This window comes from Misgurnus anguillicaudatus, chromosome 24 (assembly GCF_027580225.2).
Source record: "Misgurnus anguillicaudatus chromosome 24, ASM2758022v2, whole genome shotgun sequence".
Classification (NCBI taxonomy): Eukaryota; Metazoa; Chordata; class Actinopteri; order Cypriniformes; family Cobitidae; genus Misgurnus; species Misgurnus anguillicaudatus.
This window is the reverse complement of record NC_073360.2, coordinates 30,576,280-30,598,827: the sequence shown is the minus strand read 5'-3', so window position 1 is coordinate 30,598,827 and position 22,548 is coordinate 30,576,280. Positions and strand designations below refer to the sequence as shown.

The window sequence follows — 22,548 nt, the reverse complement described above, 5'->3', positions numbered from 1 at the left end:
AGAGAGGAATAGGATTGCTTCAATGGCTTTTAGCATCAAAGCTCACACCTGAGCCCACCGAAACTATTTGTGTGTGTGTGTGTGTGTGTGTGTGTGTGTGTGTGTGTGTGTGTGTGTGTTCAAGCCTTTTGAGGCATGTCTGGTCAGAGCTTGTTAACAGAGTGTGTTTGCTCATGTGGTCTAACAAGACTGTGTTGTGTGTGTGCTGATGTTTTCGTTTGTGTGTAAACTCTTAAGATGTTGAGCAGACACACGAACACATGAAAAGATGGAGCTTTGAATTTAGTTGAATGACCCAATGTGCTTCAATGTTACCTGCTCATGTAAGAGGTCATCTTCGTTTAAAATATCCAGATATGTTTTGTCTCAAGATGCACCCCTCTAATGTTTTTTTCTAAGGTATGTCTGTAAAAACAACTTTAATGTCCTAATGTAACTAAGCCTGTCCTAGAATTATCTAAACCCTGTCGGGGAAACTGGCCCTATTCAGACCAGGCTATTGAACTAGAAACGTTTCATTGCTATTTTACACTCTTTTCTCAGTTTCTTGCTGTTGTGCCTAAAAGCCTTGAGATCTGTTTTTTAGTAAATTACAGTACGTTGCATATCAAACTCTTATTTTGAAAGGTCAGTTATTTCAATTGATCATGATATGATTTATATCGCAGCTTAAAGGTAGGGTATACTAATTTTGAAGAGGCTAGCCATTGCAAGCTAGCTTTCAAAGCCTAACCCCCCAGTCACATTAGCTACAAGAGACAGAGCGACAGGTTACAATTAATTTTCAATGGGAGTGGCCATTTGCCAGCGACAAGTGACAAGCGACGAGCTCGCAGCTGGGCGAACAAGGCGAGGCCAAAATAGACAAGCAGGCTATTTTATGCAAATGCTGAGCAATGCGACAAAGCGACTGCCAATCGGAGTGAAGGAGCAGCGCGACGTAGGTCTGTGGCCGAGACGAAGAAAATAATTCAAGATGGCGGAAAATGTGTATTTAAAGGAACACGCCCACATTTTGGGAATTTAGCTTATTCACCGTATCCCCCAGAGTTAGATAAGTCCATACATACCTCTCTCATCTCCGTGCGTGCTGTAACTCTGTCTGACGCAGCCCCCGCTAGCTTAGCTTAGCACAAAGACTGGAAATGCATGGCTCCAGCTAGTATACTGCTCCCAATAAGTGACAAAATAACGCGATCATTTTCCTATTTATGTGTTGTGATTTGTATAGTCAAACCGTGTACAAATAACAAGGTGATATGAGACACAGCGATCTTTTAACAGTATACATACTGAGAACTATATTCTCTGAAGACGAAGCACTGCCGCATGGGCGGAGTGATCTGCTCGCAGCACACGAGAAGCCCCTGGTGAGGAGCAGAGAGTTCGGTCAGAGTTGTGCAAATCACTCCGCCCATGCGGCAGTGCTTCGTCTTCAGAGAATATAGTTCTCAGTATGTATACTGTTAAAAGATCGCTGTGTCTCATATCACCTTGTTATTTGTACACGGTTTGACTATACAAATCACAACACATAAATAGGAAAATGATCGCGTTATTTTGTCACTTATTGGGAGCAGTATACTAGCTGGAGCCATGCATTTCCAGTCTTTGTGCTAAGCTAAGCTAGCGGGGGCTGCGTCAGACAGAGTTACAGCACGCACGGAGATGAGAGAGGTATGTATGGACTTATCTAACTCTGGGGGATACGGTGAATAAGCTAAATTCCCAAAATGTGGGCGTGTTCCTTTAAGCAATATCGCTTGAGTAGGAGTGTGATATAGCTCTATATCATCACGGCTGTGATTAGGCCAGAGGCACGAGGCTGCAGGCCGAGTGCAATCACAGCCGTGATGATATAGAGCTATATCACACGACTCCGAGAGCGATATTGCTTTTATACAACAGTTCGACGGCACACGTTTAAAAAATGAAAACTAGAAAACAACAACGGAGTTATTTTAAAAGCCTCTTTGTTTGAGAACTACTTCTTCCGCCACGGATTTGAGGGTGGCCAGAATGACAGGTAACACTTTCGGCTGCTTTGAATCTCATAACAACTCAATGGACGGAAAAGCCGTTTCTTTATATTACTGTTTCTTGGTCACAAAGTGTAGTTTTAAGATTAGTTCAGTCGAGAATGTATCTGTATTATATTTAAATCTGCAGTCGATTAGTAAATATAGCGCCTGTTTGAACGTTTGCTTAGTGAGATTCAGTACGAATGAGAACCAAAGCATGAGCTGACATCAGTGTTCACTCGCCCCGCTGACCACCGCCCTCTCTGGGCTACATCTCTGACAGGGATTCCCTGGCTCTCATGTTGGCCTTGTTTGTTTATGATCGTCAAAATGAGATCAAATCAGCAGTATTTGGTGTCATGATCAAACTAGTACTTGTTTTTTATTCATATTTAGTGTCTTTTGTGTTGTTATTGTTTTGGCGCGAGGTAAAAGTAAATAAAACTATACTTGTGTAACGTTACTATTGCTTTCTCATTTATTCTTAACGCGATACAAGCACTCGATTATTATTACTAAACTTTGTTCTTGTCAGTACTATACAAAACGTTTTTTTATAAGTGTCAGAGAGATGTTTTTGCATGCTGCTTATAAATATATCAGTGGCGATATCTCATAACATGTTTTAATAGTCACGATAAAGTAAATGATCAATGTCCACATTTAAAAGCTGCGGGGCTTACCTGCAGTTCCACGGTGTTTTCGCGTTCTGATAAAAGATATAGCTCCAGAAAAAAACGAGTGTTTATATTCCTCTTTCCAAGTGTTAATCGTCCACACGATGTGAGAAGACATTTCTCCCATTAACTTTAACGTAACATACAATAGCGCTGATCTTTGACTGATCAGACTGATTTATGAGCTAGTAAACTAATAAGACACACGGAGAGTGATTCAAACGGCGCGTCTGTGTTTTTCCATTCAGAGATGGGCCTGCTTAGGACCTCCATTCACTAGGTGGCGGAATAATACGAAAGGTAAAGCAGTTACAGTGCCGTTATCAGCACAATATCGTATAGCTCTTAGGCAATCAGATTCGAGAACCAGAAAGAACTGTTGTATAATTATATATATCTGATAAGTTTGACATTTTATTTCATATATTTTGTTACTTTTATCGAGAAAGAAATACTTTTAAATCCAAAAACACTGTTCTTGTAACTTAACAATACCTCTAAAGTGCTTTTGATATCGCTTTTAGAAACTAGCCAAGGAACACCCATCAAGCGAGTGCGTGTCGCTCGGTGTCCCTCACTTTTGTAGCTAATGTGACTGTAGGGTAAGATTCAGAGCGTTCTTTAAAGCCACGCCTCCTCCAACACACACAAACTTTGACCTATTTCTTGATCCAGACGTTTTTTCATAGCTGTACTATTTATTTTGTACTTTTCTTGTGCCATATTTTGTTATTTCAATAGGAGTGTAAGGTAGTTGCTGTTTGCCTTTCAATCTTGCTTGATGTATGCATGGCCTAATGCAGTGATTCTCAAACTTTTTGGAGTGCGCCCCCTTTGTGTAGGATCATGCTCCCCCCCCCCCAAAGAAAATTCATGACATAAAACAATCTCAAACTTTTAATGAATCAAAACTAAATGATATTCTGTAGTCCTGTTGAATAGTAGCTATATTTTTGTGAGGTTGGATTGCACAGAAATTATTATGAAGTAATGTATTTTATAAAATGTCATAAAACTGGGCCTCCTGGCACCATCTCACGCCACCCAATTTGGGAACCACTGGCCTAATGGAACATGCAGTGCTGCCAGATCTGCATAACAAAACTAGCCCAATCATCCTAGCCCAAATACCAAAAGTTTGCTTTTATAAATGATAAATAATTTTACTTATGATTGACAGCAATTTAACAACAGACAGCTGACTGATTTAACCCACGAATAAAAAGACCAGCTGCAACAGTTAAAAATACTCTAATTTTGAGGAAAAAACACGTACTTGACAGCACTGTTGATGACGGAAGATTCTCTGTGCGAGCAGGGTATGCAATACATAGTTTGACAGACAAGTAGGATGCCCTATCATTGCATTCGGACTGAATGCAATGATTGGGGGAACATTTTATGGTCTGTCGCCTTTTACAGAGTATATGAAGAGTTTGGTTCCAAAACGCAATAAATCCATTTTGATTAATTTGGGTAAAAATGTGTTTTCTGTACCAAGAAAGTGACAAGATGAAAACCACAATTTTCTGTTACAAACTTTCACATAGCATCTTTAGGTTATAATAACATTAAAAATTCAAATTCATAATAGTGAAATTATTTTTTCCGCAAAATGCAATAAATCCAAGACAAGTTTTTTTTTCAAAATGCTATAAATCTATTGAATCAATATATAAATGTGCGTTCATCTTTTCCAAGTTATATTTATTTAGTTGACTAGTGGTATACAGAGATTAAAAAAATAAACATTAATGGCATTAATGAAAACACTTACTTTGTTATATTAAAAACTCTGTCATTGCTGCTTTTATACTTGGGACGTCGTCGCTTGACTTTTTTGACAGCGATCAGCTGTAAAATGTTTTGGTCCTGCTCGATTTTCGTTGACTTCAAGTAAAATGATGGAAAGTTTTTCATATCCCCTGTGGTCAATGTGTTAGCATGACAGAAACCAGAGTCGTATAAAGAGAGAGTAACGACACGCTTTGATCTTGCCGCCGCGCGGTCACGTTCACGTAACATTCTACAGTTCCAAACCAAGCCAGGCTGTCAATCTGTTTGCATAGGTTTTCAGCTATTTTAGGTAAATATTAGCTTGTAATGTGAATTGATTACTATACTTACTATGTGTATAACGCTTTTTTACTAGGGAGTGATGGAGTAAATCAGTTAATAAAGATAAACAGTTAATGGTGACCCAAAGATAACTGTGGTTATCTAAAGCAACTACAGCAACACAGTTTATTTTTTATTTTTGTAGCAAAAATATGGCTATATAAATGGCTATCAAACTGCTAAAAACATAATTCTTACACTTTTACTTTATTAAAATCACAAAAAAGATTACCAAGGCGGTTATTTGTAACAGTGAAACATAACAGAAACACACTAAATTCATATTTAATTATATTTATAGTACACATTAAATATTAATATAATTAAACATGATTTTCGAGGATATTTCGATTTTTCCATGACACGCTGTTACTTCCGCATTCCATTCTTACAATGGACGTCTATGTGAGTGTCATAACTCTCTTATTATACGACTCTGACAGAAACTGTCGTGTGAGAACAAGCAACAGCCGGCATTTTTCCGTCCCCGAGTGCCTCTCGCGTAAATTATTCAATTTTAATGGCTTACATTTCTTTCCCGTCACAGAAAACCACCACAGGTTTATCAATGCCATCAAAGTATTATTTTGTTTTTGTTTGTTTGTTGATCATGCAGTACAAAGTAGATGAGGAAAACTAGGATTTTGTCTGTATTCAAAGCGTCGCCATTGTTGTTTACAATGCGTGGAATAGTACGCTGTGATTTGTTGAGCAAACTACTATATAATATATTTAGACCACTTTACTTAGTGATTGCTATTAGGATAACAAAAATGCCTTTAAATTGTAGAGGCAACTGGAAGTCGTTTTGTAGAGCCATCCAAACCTTAAGATCAACCTTTAGTTTGAGTTTTGGGACAGGGCACATAATTGTCTGAACAATAGATAAAGAAATGGTTGTTATTTTGTGTTTTTACATTATTCAGTGTAAAAATTACAGTAATTAAGACATTAAACATTTCACCTTTAATTGGTCAGATCACTCTCATTTTTAAGTGGCAAAACGTCACTTTTCATCACAGTCTGATCCTGATAACTTGTACCAACATTAATTTACACGTATAATGTGTGATTGAAGTGAACGTTCATTTGGGAGGAAGCTGTTTGTTGTTTATTTCACCAGGAAATTTCTCTGCTCGTGTGCATTTGAGAAGTATCTGCAATAAAATGATTGCCTTTTGAGTATCTGCACATTGGCTTGGCCTTTACCCGTGTGAATGGGTATTATGGGAAACATTTGCGCGTTTATGTGTTTATTGATGAGTACGTGTAAGAGAACGGTGGCTGGGGAGGAGGGAGCGTGTTCATCTGTCTGCGCTAATGAGCTTCTTATCCTCCTTATCTGTCCATCCATCTCACATTTGTCTAATGAATCAAATTTTGCGGGTCAATGTTTTATGCCCGAGATTCGTGCGTGTTTATTTTTTCCAACATTTTCTAGGTTTATATTTGGCACGTGCGTGTCTAGAGAGGAGCGGTCAGGGAAAGCATGGTGGTGGAGGGCTTCCCTGAGGTCATAATCTTTGCCTGAATAACTTGTTCCCATGCAGCCAGGAGAACAAACCTATCCCCCAAAGATATCACAAACAGTAAACACGTACAGACAACGTTTGTTTTTATCACCATTGTGAGGACTATCACTTTAATTACCAGCCGAATGAGGAGGAGGGGCATTCTTATTCTAGCGAGCTGATTGAACAAAAATCCGTGCAGAAAATAATAGCTAGTAACTACGTAGTAACATAAATGTTGTCAATGTCAACTTTTAGGAGTACAATATATGGCTTTAAATGTAATAGACCTGGACTAATTTCCCCAAAACTTCATTTTATGAGACATTAAAACATTATTTAGTGTGTTTATTAAGTCATTTTTTCTCATGGAGACTGTCGGTCAGCCCCATCAATGTAGTTGATTTCATCTATTATTGTTCTTGTGGGGGCATTCAGACTCTCTCGATCTTTCTCTCTCTTACTCTCATCATCATCATCATTTCTTTTCTACGCTGAAATAAATAGAGTGCCAAAAACACACACCTGCTTTCTACCGCAGCTCAACTGCAGCAGACAGAAAGGAAAAGTGAGGAAATGGGGAAAGTGTTGAGCCAAGCGGAGAGAGCGAGAATGAAGTAAAATACGTACTGTACAGAGAGAGAGGGGGCGAGCGAGAAAACCGTTCTACCTGCTCGGCTGGTTTGCGAGCATACTGTCACTCTTTACGTTTAAAAACTGTGTGCCTGCCTGAACACTATCTTTTCTAGCACAACAAGTGATGAGCCACAGTTCATCTGCAGAGAGAGAGAGAGAGAGAGAGAGAGAGCGTTGAGGAGAAGGAAAAACAAATGCATCTCATTATCTAAGCAGACTCCTCTGCAGTGCTCTCCTCAGCCATCAGTGTCTGTCCACACAGCTCCAACTGCTTTCTTTAAATCAGCTTAAGCTGTGCCTTGCCCCATCTGTCTCTGTGTAAAGCCCAATGGGTTGCGCTGCCGAGCTGCACACAGCAATAACGCCCCCTAGTGCCCGTAAGCTCCAGGGGTGAGACTGTATGACTATTATAGTAGGAAAACAAAAGAGGGGCTTGTGTCATTCTTCATCTCAGTCTTGGACATTTTTACAGCATAAAGCATTGAACATTTATTCATTATTAAGTTATTTTGTCGTAATCCTTTTATTTTTTGCATTTATGCATTTGGCCTATGCTTTTATCCAAAGCAAATTATAAAGCATTACAAAGTGTACATTCAAAACCATGAACTTCGCAATGTAAACACAGTGCTCTACCAGTTGAGCTACAGAAACGCTATAGCATTTTAAATTATTTTACAAAATGTCTTCATTTGTTTAATAGTTAATATTGAATACTTTTTTTATCATTTCTGTCTAGAGAAGCTGACATTTTAATTAACCTTTTATAAAAATGATTTAATACTTATTGAAGAATATAACTGTTATGCATTTTTTTTTCTTTTGAAAAACCTTTTACTTCGCAGACTATCTACCACCAGATTATTGTTGTAAATGTTCTTCGCTTTATAATTAATGCTCAATGTAAACATTGCATCATCTATATTGATGCAGAATCGACTATGTTTTTTCTAGCATTCTGCATCCTGAGCCTTGCACTTGTAATAGTTTAAAACGCATATCAAAGTCATCAAATAAAATGTAGGATTACATTTTTTTAGGATCCCCTTTGTTATCACTTGCCATCACAATTTGCATAAAAAATGTTTATCAAAGTTGTACACGGCCACAACTTGTTGCCAAAGGCTTGAGTCGCTGAAAGTCACTGCACCCAGTCTCACCCCATGGCGTCAATATTTGACGACACTTGACCATGCGTCAATATGTTGACGCGGAGGGTATACCTTTCGCGTCATTTTTTGACGAACTGGGGACTGCAACACTACTAAGTCCGTTGCATTCTCTTTCCTATTTTCTTACCATTTTCTACCATTTTCGCGTCGGTTTAGGGTTAGAATTACAGAATGACATCCCTACCCAAACCTTTCCCTAACCCCAATGCCAGGCGACAACTGTTTAATTTCGCGTACCCAATAGCATTGAAGTCCCCAGCTCGTCAAAAAATGACGCGAAAGGTATACCCTCCGCGTCAACGTGTTGGCGCATGGTCAAGTGTCGTCAAGCGTTGACGCCATGGGTGTGAGACCGTGTTACGTTTACATGCACAGAATAAGTGGATAACTATTAAAAATCTGATTTGAACCCGTTTTACATGCAAATGAATAAGCCGGCTATTCAAAAAACTGCATTTACATGGGACTTGGAGTTTTTCAGGTTTCTCAATTCCATCAAAGTATTATTTTGTTTTTGTTTGTTTGTTGATCACACAGTACAAAGTAGATGAGGAAAACTAGGATTTTGTGTGTATTCAAAGCGTCGCCATTGTTGTTTACAATGCGTGGAATAGTGCGCTGTGATTTGTTGAGCAAACTCCTCATAAATATTTATCTTAGTGATTGCTATTAGGATAAAAAAAATGTGTTTGGACATTTCTGCCTATCATGCCTTTAAATTGTAGAGGCAACTGGAAGTCGTTTTGTAGAGCCAAACCAAACCTTTAGTTTGAGTTTTGGGACAGGGCACATATTTGTCTAAACAATAGATAAAGAAACGGTTATTTTGTGTTTTTACATTATTCAGTGTAAAAATTACAGTAATTAAGACATTAAACATGCAGATTTGCATGCAGTTTATTAAGTATAATCGGTGTAAGACTGGCATGGAAACGCACTCATTACGACGATTTGCTCATTACCCCGATTTCATGTAGCATATAAACACCTTAACCGGCTTTCTCACGGTTTTCTTCATGTTAAAAGTCACATGCAGAAGTAAGCGCAAAGTAACGCATAAAAGTCTTCACTTGACTAAAGCAGTTGGCAGAGAAACTGCGAAAATAAAAGCTAATGTTATATTTGCAGGTGTCTCTTCTCATGTCTGCAAAACAACAGTATAGCTTAAGACAGATTTGCCGTCGGCTTTTTGAAGGAGTATTATGTACTATAGGTGTTGAGGTCACTACCTGCGAGAAACCTGACAAATCTCCAAGTCCCATGTAAACGAATTTGTCTGCATAGCCGGCTTATTGATTTGCATGTAAACGCATGAAAACAGTTTTCTTTAATAAGCAGATTTTTGCTAGTTATCCGCTTATTCTGTGAATGTAAACGCACTCATTGACGTCACAGTACGTGTAGTCCTTCAAAAAGATGGTGGGAAATCTGTCTGAAGACGGTTTCAATTGATGCACGTGCGTTGTCGTGGTTACAAAACTTAACTTCCTGTCTCTGTTTGTTTAATGATCTGGCTAATGGCTAAACTGAACTCTGGAACAAATACCTTGTCGACAATAACAAATGTTTTGGTTTCTTAAAGACGAGGGGAGACGGCGATCATGGATCACCGCTTTGTGAAGGGAGGTTTGGCAGCCGATCTGTATGTACAGTATGATTGTATTAATCGGAATTAATCGCATACAAAATAAAAGTGATTTTTTTTAATAATATATGGGTGTGTGCTGCAGCGTTTACATGAAATGCGATTGGTTTTTGCTTAAGCCATTTATAGGCTTTCCCCGAAAAAAGAAAAACGTTTACATGACTTTACACTCAGTGTCGCTGCTAGTCGCTGGCGTTGAGAATGAAGGTTTAAAGTATCTAGTAGCAAGATTGCAATTTGCAACCAACCTTCAAAACGCAATTACAAGCTACGGTAGCTGTCACAGGCAAACATGTTGTCATCTGAGACAACGTATGGAGAACAGCAGCAGATTGCATTAGGGCTACTGTAGAAACATGATGGCGACTTTCATGTCAGGAGACCTGCGGCGTATGTAGATAAAAACGTCTCATTCTAAGGTAATAAAAAGAATACAGTTCATTATGTAAGGTCTCTAATACACCACTGATAATATAGTTACGTATATTATATTGCATTTCTGTCAAAAGATCCTTCTAAAAGGTGCATCTTTAAGCGACTTTCAATTGTTTAAGAAGACATTCCTGATTTTGTTTGTCCTAGTAACAGATATAAAGAAACAAGTAGCTGTAACTGATAAGAGATGGATGACATGAGCTCCACAGTTGCTACTCTCACCGAAGATCGCCATGCTTCCATTGGAAATAATGAGATACTAGTCGTGGCAGTCTAAATGGGGCTTTACTCATTGATCAACCAAGAATGATCCTCTTTCACATTTTTATATCAAGCCTATATCAAGTGCACAGTGGGAAACCCGTGCCTTAGACAGTGTCACATTTGAGCTCAATTCATTTAAACAGAGCAAAAAAAAGATTCGTCAAAAACGCGTGGTTTGTAGCCCCGAGCGACGCAGGCAAAAGTTGTGCGTCGGAGAGGCGAGCGCTTTGATCGGTGCACGTCTCTTCCGCTGGAGGTGATTTCCACCACTGTTGCTGCTGCTATTTTTTCTTTTCATATCAGGAGAGCTCAATGCTAGATTAGCGCTTAGTGAATTTCTAGAGGCTTGCAGACAACAGCACAGGGTTTGTGCATCATCATGCGCCTGTGATTCACAAGCGTTTCAATTGATAATGAGTTGGTGCGCTTGTGGGCCTTCGTGCCGAGGCCAGAAAACACCAAGCGCTCTGAAAAAATCGAGTGAGAGAAATGCTGGCAGGCCCTTTAAGAGGCATCTGAGATAACTGTCAGTGTGTTTTCAGGGTTTGAGCTTTTGCATTACATGCATTAAATATTTGAATGTGGTCTCCAACTGTGTAAGTTTAGGTACAGGCCTGGAGCTGGTTCACAAGTGTTGGACAATTGTATTTTTTTGTGTATATTGTTTTTATATTTACGTTAAGCAGATGCTATTTCATAATTGTAATTTACCCATACACTTAAAAAAAATGATTCATTGAATTTTTTTAAGGTAAGTGGTTGCAATCAATTCATTTAAGCTACATTTAAACAAAAAAGATTACTAACGTAAAATAAAATATAAAACTTTTGTTTAAATGTAGCTTAAATAAATTGATTTCAACCACTTACCTTAAAAAAATTGATTAAATTCAATGAATCATTTTTTTCAGTGTATTGGTGTTGTTTTAACTTAAAACACTGGGTTGTTTCAACAAATTATTGGGTTGAATATCAACATTTCAAAACAGGCGTTTATACCTTTTTGACCCTATGGCAAAAATATATTTTCAAAATATACCAAAAATGGCCAAAAATATATATGTACTTAAATATAATTTGATATATGTTTACAAAATTATTTTTTCACCAATATACTTTTTTATAGATTTTATGCATTTTTATACATTTTTATATCTAAGAATTATGGCTGTAACGATTAATCGTGCAAATGCGCATTTTCTCAATGAATGAATTTTAATGAATTACGGTGAAATCCCGGCACATCCCAAATCCAGGGGGCGCTCTCGTGCAGAAACTCCCTTTATGCCACAGAAGTAGCATTACAAACGCTATTCCAGGAAATGTCTAGAAGAATATTTATATCGCTGTTCTTCAGATTGTTTCAGGTATTTTCATGATAATAAAGAAGATTTTGAATGATTTTGTTTAACGAGTGTTGCTTTTTTAAATGCACGTTATAAACGATTCCGACTCATAATGATTTTAGATTGATAAGGACTTCCTACTGACCAAATGCCGTAGTACAGGCACAAGCTGTGCATGAAATGCAGAATCGCAGCCTTGTGATTCAGAATCAATTTCAGACAGGCATTTTTAATGGGACACACGATTAATCGTTACAGCCCTACTAAAAATATCTAAAAATAAATGTATTTTACGTCGCATTGGAAGAAAAACCTCTGTATACATAGCAGGTTTGAAAAGATTAAAATTAAATATATTTTCAACTGTATATATGAGATACATACTTAAACATTTTATACTTTATACATTTTATACAAACTTTTATATTTTGGCCAGGTAAAATATCTTTTTTTGCCATATGCATTGTAAAATGAGAAATGTATTTGTTGCCCCTTAATTTTGAAACATATATATTCTCGACTTACTAATCTTAAAACTACACCTTGTGACCAAGAAACGGTAATATTAAGAAACGGCTATTCCGTCCATTGAGTTATTTTGAGATTCAAAACAGCCGAGTGTTAACTTACCTGTCATTCTGGCCTTCAAATCCGTGGCGGAAGAAAGTAGTCCCCAAACAAAGAGGCTTTTAAAATAACTCCGTTGTTGTTTTCTAGTTTTCTTTTTTCAAACGTGTGCCGTCGAACTGTTGTATAAAAGCAATATCGCTCTCTGAGTCGCGTGTTATTTGTTTACCTTATATCGTAACAGCTGTGATTGCCTCCGGCCTCGAGGAGCTCTCTTATAAACGACGTATTTTAAGTTTATAAAAATATTCAATGTAATAAAAGGTGCTGTATTACGTGAAATATTACTTACTGTGCAAATAGACCGACTGAAAAACTCCGGGGCTGAAATATCCCAACTTCAGTTCCCACCGTAAACCTGACTGGAAACTGCTTTTAGCGCCAGGGAAAATGTGCATTTGCGTGCATGCGCAAAGAACCAACATATTTTTTTAAAACTGAATTTAATTACCGTAATTGACATGACTTGGATTTAAAACACATGTAATTCCCTTAAAACCTATTAATATATATTTATCAAAAACTTAAATGAAATAGTTAAAACTAGCAAAATTGAATTATGCTTCATTTAATTGGGGTCATAATCATTTTTTTCAGTGCAGATGCTTTCATCTTGCATTCACAGTAAGCATTTTATTATGTTTTCCTTGAATCGAACCTGCAACCTTTCTTGTTATTGCAATGATTCACCAATTGAGCTACAGAAACACCAAAATAGGGGAACGTGTTTTTTTGTAAATATAGAAATATTGAGCGTTTCTCTCATGTTGTGTGCGCACTCCACCAGAATGCAGACTAGGTGTGTCCATCACCGAACATCTTTTCCCCAAACTGAACCTACTTAAAACTTTTACACAAACTCACATAAACTGTTGCAACATAAGAGGTGGCTTCTGACAATGTGTCAGCAAACAGCATAAAGGCATGCAGTGGATTTACCAAATAAAGGAAAACCAAAATAAGAAAATAAAATGGTGGTTGAGGAGATGTTGGCTGGGGGAGGTGTTTACTTCTTACCCATGAAATTGCAGAGCACGACCTCTCATGTCTTGTTTTTATGTTTTGCAAATGTGTCCCAAAGCTTTTTCTTCAGTTTTTAGCATCTTCTGGAGACATTTTCAGCAATTTCACTAGTACCTTAGCTCCCAAGCTTAGAATCGCTCATGTGTCTTTTCAAGTTCACGTAAGAGCTCTGAAATATCTCTTCAGCCAGACACCAAATGAGTTCACAGCTTGTAATAAAATAATGCGTTGTGACAATCCCCTGCCGGTTAATCTCTCCTCACCTTCCTCTGCTCTCTCTCCTGTCTAAGTTCCACCTTCACAGCCTTACATCCAGCTGGATTCTGATGAACCATGGGTGGAAGGAGAGAAGTACACGGTGACCTGCGTCGCTCCTGACGCCAAACCTCCTGCAGAAATCGCCATGTTCAAAGGTGGGCCGTCATTTAAGAGCTAGACTCATTATTACATCCATTAAATGTTTATGCAACGAGAGAATTTCACTGTAGATATATACAAAAGATCAAAACTCGCTCTGGGAGCTTTAAGATAAATGGCCGTGAGTTCGATCTAAGTGTAGACTTCATGATTCATTTACTAAGTTGATGTCACAGCAAGCCCTGTCAAGACGTACCCTTAGGCAACTCACTGACTCTTAAACTTCTCCAAACTGTGTCTTATTTCTTTCAATCTTTTCTGTACTCTTCCTCAGATGGAGAGGAGCTGACCGAAACCGATTCTTTCACCATGTCGGGCTCGCAGGATAAGCTGCTGAACACAAATACCGAAGTCACGTAAGTTAACGCGCGCACAATGTAGTAGCTTCTTTGGTGTTGAATACACGCCACCATGTGCAGTGTATCTTTGGATGTCTGACCTTGAGAATTTATGGTATTGAAATTAGAAAATACCTTAATTCATGAAAAGAAGATGGAGAGGTTACCAGAAGCTGATGGTGTTATATAAAAGTAAACCACAGTGTACGCAAGAGTCGGTCTTTCATTTAGGCAGAATGTCCAGCTTTCATTTTTAAAGAGGACTTAAGGTGCAAGTACCATCGTCAACAAATAGTAGTTGACGATATTTAAAGAGCCTTTTGAATCGATGTAAATGTCATTACGATTAAAGTATAAGAGACAGCACTTTTAATTCATAATCATATATGATATTAAACACTGTGAGATAAAAAGTACAAAAGCTGTCACTTGGACGGTACCCTGTACAAATATGCACAGTTGAGGTACTATTGTGTCCTGTTATGCCCGAAGTACAGTCTGTTTTTAAAGAAACACTCCACTTTTTTGAAAATATGCTCATTTTCCAGCTCCCCTAGAGTTAAACATTAGATTTTTACCGTTTTGGAATCCATTCAGCTGATCTCCGGGTCTGGTGCTAGCACTTTTAGCATAGCTCAGCATAATTCATTGAATCTGATTAGACCACTAGCATCACGCTAAAAACAACTAGAGTTTTGATATTTTTCCTATTTAAAACTTGACTCTTCTGTAGTTACATCATGTACTAAGACCGACAGAAAATTAAAAGTTGTGATTTTCTAGGCAGATATGACTAGGAACTATACTCTCATTCTGGCGTAATAATCTGCAGGAGACGCAGTGATATTACGCAGTGCACGAAAATAGTCCCCTGCTATTGAAAGTTAATGAGAGTATTGTTCCTAGCCATATCTGCATAAAAAACGCAACTTTTAATTTTCCGTCGGTCTTAGTACACGATGTAACTACAGAAGGGTCAAGTTTTAAATAGGAAAAATATCCAAACTCTTTGGTTATTTTTAAGCGCAATGCAAATGGTCTTATCAGATTCAATGGATTATGCTAAGCTATGCTAAAAGTGTTAGCGCCAGACCCGGAGATCGGCTGAATGGATTCCAAAACGGTAAAAATCAAATGTTTAACTATAGGGGAGCTGGAAAATGAACATTTTTAAAAAAAGGGGATGTTCCTTTAAAGGAACAGTATGTAGGATTGTGGCCAAAACTGGTACTGCAATCACAAAACTTGTGGCTAAAACTGGTACTGCAATCACACAACTGGTGGCCAATACACAAAATGACAACAAAAACATCAGTAGAGGGCGTAAAGAATAAATAAAGAAGAATACAACCCGAATGTGGCAGCCACAACCATCATAGCGCCCCTAATGTGTGGTTCAGTTTCTTCATTTTTACCTTTTGAGTAATGTTGTTCATCATTTGCAATGCTTCTAGCTTCATCTTTAGTGATTTTGCAACCGTTTACTATGTCTTTTGGAGAGGGTTTTGCCAGAAAAGCTTTCATGCACTTAGAGGGTTTTGCAGCGAAAGATAGCCAAATTTGTTAAATACCAATGAAATGACTAAATCATGTGAAAATACGGCATTTCAGTTACTGAGTCATAACCTTTTGTTGCCATTAAAGTGAAATTACAGAACGCACTTATAGGGTTTTGCATTTAAACTCAATATTATAGATTGTGTTGCTTATTGTTTGAGCAATGTAGTTCAACCAACCTTTTTTTTAAATAATTTATTATATTCTTCCAAACTCAGTATTATTTGTTTCTTTTGTAAAACTCACAGATAAAAATGCATGTATGCAAATGCATGCTGTCAATAATATAACTTTAAATTCAATACATTGTGTCATTAGTCTTCAGTGGTAACGTGAACATTAACAATGCACATTTTTCATTAAAACCTCTTTTCAGACTTACCATGCAATGCAATTACTTGGATTGATCCACATTTGTTTTAAACTGCATACTCAAGCATATTTAACCTGTCGCAAATGCCAAAATCCATTCACCATTTGACAGAATATCTGAATCTGGTTCGCTCCCCTTTAGCTGTGCACTTGAATAAGGTATTGCTGACAAATCAGATCAGGGAACCCAGGTACAGTTAAGTGTGTCTTGGCAGTGCTCCAGAGTGGCAAATGGAGTAATGTTGTAAGCTCAGTGAGTTTGTGGGTAATTGTGCCACGTTTTTATCCCAGTGTTGCCACAGAGTAAAACGTATTAAAGCAGGCCAGCCCCTCTCTTTCATTACAGCATTAACGCGAAGAGCTCAGATGACGGGCGACGGTTGACGTGCCGAGCGAAGAACCTGGCTTCTCCCCGAGCTCTTGAGACCAGCATTACCATGAGGGTATACTGTAAGCATCCCGTATTGTGTCGTCTTGCATATCTTGTGTTAGGAGCAATGCTGTGCCAAACGTACAGACTTCTCTACAAAATGTTTGGTGGTCAGTCTTTTTGTTACCTGAAAGCTACCAATTCCCACTGAGCGTGATGTGTTTACTGTATTATTAATGACAAATATTAATAAACCATTAATGTTCATGCATGTATTTTTCATTTCTGTGTTACACGCCAGAGGACTAGATATTAAGAAAACTTCAAACAGGGTTGAATTAAATGGAGCACATGCTGTAAATAATGAAAATCAAACAGTAAGTCGAATTTAAGACTTTGGCTGGAAACCAGTGACTGAGTCGTGAATTTCTTATATTGGGTTGAGTTCATGGCCACAGTCTCCTACATGATTCATATTCATTTGGCCCTTTTACCTGTCAAGAAAAATTCCTTTAGTTTTTTACTATAGTAAGAATGTTCACCACAGTAGCAGCGTGCGCTACCAAGTTTACAGCAAAAAGACCTTATTTCAAATCAGATTAGAGAGGCATTTTTTAATCACCTATGCATATACAGTATGCATCATGCATTATATTGTGATAATATTTAAAATAGCCAAAACATTTCTGCTATGGCATCACATAGCACCTTCATTTTGAATTATGAACTGTTAGCGGTGTAGTTTATTCAATGATGTCTTTGAAAAACCATATAAGCAAACTTTATTATTATACTAATCCAATTATAGACGGTTTATTATTATACTAATCCAATTATAGACGGTTTCATTGGACGCACGTGCATTGTATTTATTTATCAATCTGGCTAGTGGCTAAACTTATCTCTGAAACAAATACCTTGACAAAAATAAAATGTTTGGCAGCCAGGAATTATTTCAAGGACCAGTACCTGTAGCTAACATTGTATACATTCATTTCACAGAAAAAGGTTAGCTCAGTGTAAGGGTACGTTTACACTAGGCGCGAATGAAGCGTTAAGCGCAAGTGATTTACATGTTAAGGCAATGCAAAGACGCGATAGACATCCTGCGAAATGAAGCATTTCGGTCGTTTGACGTGTGTAACGCATTGTTCGCGCTAGTTAAAAAATCAGAACTTGGATATTCGCTCCGTGTTAACCAGGTTCAATTCTTTATTTATTATGACTCAACTTGTATACTTAAATGTTCTGATTTCTTTGTATGAACTCCATTTTTACTTGATGGCTACATCTAGTGGAAGTTTTGTGTATGCATCATGCATTATATTGTGAGCCATTTTATAAGCATTATAATGCATTATAAGCCCACTTAGAAATTCCCTTACTGATTAACATGCTGATGTGTTAAAATACTTATTTGCCACGCTGTATATATACATACACAGGGCTTGACAATAACACCCGCCAACCCACCAAATGCGGGTAGATTTCGGCTATGGCGGGTAAGACAGCCAATCCCACTAGACACTTTGGCAGGTTGAATATATTTTTTATTGTAGTTTTCTTAAAATTTACGCGAAATTATAAACAATGGGCATTGCAACAGCTGGAAACTACAACTCCCATGAGCACTCTGCACCCAGCGCAACATACTGAGACGGTTTGTTGAGGCGCGCATGTGATCAGTGGAGGCACGCGTTGCAGATCAAAGCAGCACGGGACGCAGTCTGAGCGCATACACCTCGGAAATATGATATGATTTATACTGATATACCGGATATATATCAGCTAATAAATGTAGTCTAATCTAATCTAGCTTAATCGGGTAAAATTACTCAAATTAAAGTCATTTTAGGATGCCAAAGTCAAGTTTAATCATATAAAATGTATTTTACCAGCAACATAATTGTGGCCAGTGAAAATGCCAAGTGGCTAGTAACTTTGGAAAACAACTAGCCACTTTGGCTGGTGAGCAAAAACGTTAATGTCAAGCCCTGTACATACATATACATACATACTGTACATGCATATATAAAAACATATTGAGACTACAAGCTAGGTAAAGCCGGCAAATGAGCATATTCAAGCGCGAATGATGTGAATTTAATGCGCAAATGAAGCAAGTTAACTCAAAATGTTCAATCGTCCAACTAAGTGCATATAGCGCAATTTACTCGCTTCATTCACGTCCAGTGTGAACGCACAGTAATAGTTGATATGTGTTACATATAATATAATATTACTGTATTTTGTTATTGATTCTATGTGGAGGTCTACCTGAAGTTGTGTTTAGTCCAGAAAAGCAGTTTGCTTCTGAAACCGTCTATAATATATAAATTATGAAAGAAACACCGTTTCATTTTTTAAGCTCAAAGTAATTTTGTTAGATGTTCATCTAATCGGGTTTTAAAAATGAGAACCCTGTTTATATAATGCACATGTGTGTGATAACATTTTATGTGTACAGTAAGGCAGGCATAAGCCTTCACTGAAACGCCAATCACTTTATTTTTCCTGCTCTTTAAATTTATGCTTTAAAACACTACACCCCCCCTTCAGCTCATGGTTCCATTACTGGCCAGGCAGTGCAATAAGTGCTAATGTTGCAGAACCGATGGCCAACGTTGCTGTCTTACTCAGCACGCCTGGCCCATCAAATCCAACTTTCCGCTGCCCATTTTCATCGGCTGCAGATTGTGAGCAAGACGGCACTTTGTCATGGCAGTCTCTTATCTGTCCATCGCGCCCGCTTCCAAACTGATTGGGGCAATAACAAAGAGCGGCCCGTCCCCGTAATTTATTTTACGGCAAATGTATTATTCAGGAACCCCACTGTAATTTATTCATGTTCCGCATTGCCTTATTACGGTTTAAACATCTGTTATTTTGGTTTATGGACTGGTGCCAGTGTGTGGTGCGCTCTTTATTCTTAATGGTTTCATCAAAGGGACAAGCAATGTCTTCACACTGCAGTCGCATTAAATGGCCTCGTTTTAACAATGTTGTATTGGGACTAAAATTGAGTTGTGCCGCTTCTGAAGCTCGGATGCTATAACTTCACATGTGGGGGAGATCTTTATTTCTTTAATTCCTTTTCATAACCCAATTTTCTGAGAACAAAGGCAAGATATTTTGTTTCAATAACATTTTCTGTAATGTTATATCCACAGGTGTTTCTGTACAGTATGTGTAGAGATATATGAACCATTTAAACGCAATCAAATACTTTATATCTTTATGAAATAACACTTTATTCCCCTTTTACTTTCTCACTTCAGTCCCACCACATGATCCGGTGATAGTTGGGTTAGAACATGGAGAGGTAAAAGCTGGGACCCTTCTCCGTGTGGTTTGCATGTCTTATGGGGGAAACCCTTTGGCCACTTTGCATTGGACTAAGGTGAGAGCGACAATATTGCCAGAGGCACGATATGAAACATTCCCTTGTTCTTCCTGCCCTCTTCATCTAAAACACTTGGCCTGTAACTTCACTTGCACAAATGGGACCAAATGTTACATTAAGCAGGTAGCAGTTAGATAAAAACTGATGGGCCGCTTCATTCATCATTTAACAATTATAAGGCCATTTACTACAATGGCTTGTGGACTAATTACCTCGAAGATATTACCAGAGAAAGGCAGTATTGAATCGCAAGTCTTGAAAGTCACTTTAAACAAGTTTGTCGAAGTTGGCAGGGTTTAGATTCAAGATACTTGGCATGTAACTGCAAGAGATCAGGAGTCATGGGGAGCTACAGCTCGAGAAGATAAATAAATGCAGTGTGACGTTCAGTTATAAATAATCTCCGGATAGCTGTATTGTAGGAAAGTTGATTGGGATTTAAATTATCCTGAGCCTGTGGATCAGTTTACCATATGATGCTATTTCATCGAACCTCAGATTGATAGATAAATCATTTAATCTAGCTTCAAATCAGGAAACAAGCAATTTTTGAACCTTGATCGTGTGCTAATGCAAATCTATTGAGGCTTTGGCTAATGAATATGCATTATATTGTCTATCAATATGTGTCCGTGACTACATAATTACAAAAGGGGACACGACCTTAACCTATATGTGACCCTGGACCACAAAACCAGTCATAAGTAGCATGGGTATATTTGTAGCAAAAGCCAAAAATACATGGTATGGGTCAATATTGCCTATTTTCTTTTATGCCAAAAATCATTAGGATATTATGTAATGATCATGTCCCATGAAGATACTTTGTAAATTTCCTATCATAGATATATCAAAACTTTTATTTTTGTGTGTGGATGCCGTTCTAAGCACTTCGTTTGGACCACTTTAAAGGCGATTTTCTCAATATTTCGATTTTTGCACCCCCACACTGCAAAAAAAAAATTCAAGAAAAAAAATCTTAGTATTTTTGTCTTGTTTTCAGTAAAAAAAAAAAATATATATATATATATATATATATATATATAAATCGTAAATTAAGGTTTTTCTTGATGAGCAAAACGACCCAAGAAAATAAGTCTAGTTTTTAGACCAACATTTAAGTGAATTTGTGCAAAAAACAAGCAAAAAAAAAAAAAAAATAATAGGCCAATGGGGTAAGCAAAAAAAATCTTGCTTTTTTTTAAACACCAAATTCAAGAAAAAATTTAAGAAAAATTAGCTTATCCCATTGGCAGATTTTTTTTATTTTTTTTCTTGTTTTGTGCACAAATTCACTTAAATTTTGGTCTAAAAACTAGACTTATTTCTTGGGTCGTTTGCTCATCAAGAAAAAGCATCTTAATTTAAGAATTTTTAGATATTTTTTCTGAAAACAAGACAAAAATACTAATTTTTTTTTCTTGAAAATCATTTTTTGCAGTGCAGATTAGTGTTAGGTAATATGGCCCATTTTGTGATCGCCTATCGTCATTCTGTAAGATTGCTGATACACTAAAGTATCGAGGGGGTGGGGCAATAGTTTACTCATTTATTTATTTGTTTATTTTTTACAAATAAAGTACTTTGTAAAGTACATTTTATTACTTGACAAGTCACTTGATTGGTGGACAAAAATGAAGCTGATTTACTCTAAGTGCAACACTTTCATGACGCAACCTTCTTAAAACTGATGTCATTAATCCGAGCACATCATTAAAGCACAGGCGCTCCTGCCTTATTACTTGACAAGTCACTTGATTGGTGGACAAAAATGAAGCTGATTTACTCTAAGTGCAACACTTTCATGACGCAACCTTCTTAAAACTGATGCCATTAATCCGAGCACATCATTAAAGCACAGGCGCTCCTGCGTGCCAGAGAGCGGGAACAACAAAATCGCTGGTTTTAAATCCCTGCGCACTTAACAACCTCTCTAGAGCAAGGAAATGTCAGACTGGGTGAAGAGGAGCTAATGATGTAGAGTATGTGAAAAATTATGTGTTTTAAATCTTAAACCATGTTAACACATTATGTTCCACCAAATATGCAAAATATTTTGAACCATTTTATTACAAGCTCATGTACGAGGAAGAGTAAAGTCATGCGCATTACAAGTCCAGGTGCGTGCGAGAAGGAACCTGCACATGTTACAAGCTCTCACGCGAAAAGTGAAGCCCACAAACCATCTAATCATGCGAAGAAAAGCACGCAATGTGCATGTTAATGTGAAGCTATGATGATAATAATAATAACTATCGCCAACTATCGTCATAAAAGCCCGCTAATGGCCATATGTCTGACGATTGTCCATACACAATAGTATCGTCTATTGGCACAACCCTGGTTCCAGATTTTCAAACAGTTGTATCTCGGCCAAATATGTTATATTCGAACAAACCATACATCAATGGAAAGCTTTTTTATTCAGTTTTCAGATGATGTATACATTTCAATTTCAAAAAAGTGACTGGTTTTGTGGTAAAGGGTCACATATTTAGAGACGTTGTTCAAATGTTAATGTGTATATTTGACTTTAATATATAAATATAAAGATGCAGTGTTACCAGCCTTAGTTCATAATGTGTTGTTTGTGTGGTATTGATTCTGTTAAAGGGG

General features: G+C 37.5%; 1 protein-coding gene across 6 annotated transcripts in view; it reads left to right on the top strand.

Annotated features, from left to right (window-relative positions):
* The window catches only part of nphs1 (NPHS1 adhesion molecule, nephrin), a 134,639-nt gene that overhangs the window by 43,521 nt on the left and 68,570 nt on the right, over window positions 1-22,548 (top strand). For all 6 annotated transcript variants that reach the window (XM_055197109.2, XM_055197108.2, XM_055197107.2 and 3 more), the window contains 4 exons: window positions 13,766-13,888; window positions 14,167-14,248; window positions 16,506-16,609; window positions 19,808-19,929. In XM_055197109.2, coding sequence (XP_055053084.2) covers window positions 13,766-13,888; window positions 14,167-14,248; window positions 16,506-16,609; window positions 19,808-19,929 — 431 coding nt within the window. The remainder of the gene's footprint in view (window positions 1-13,765; window positions 13,889-14,166; window positions 14,249-16,505; window positions 16,610-19,807; window positions 19,930-22,548) is intronic.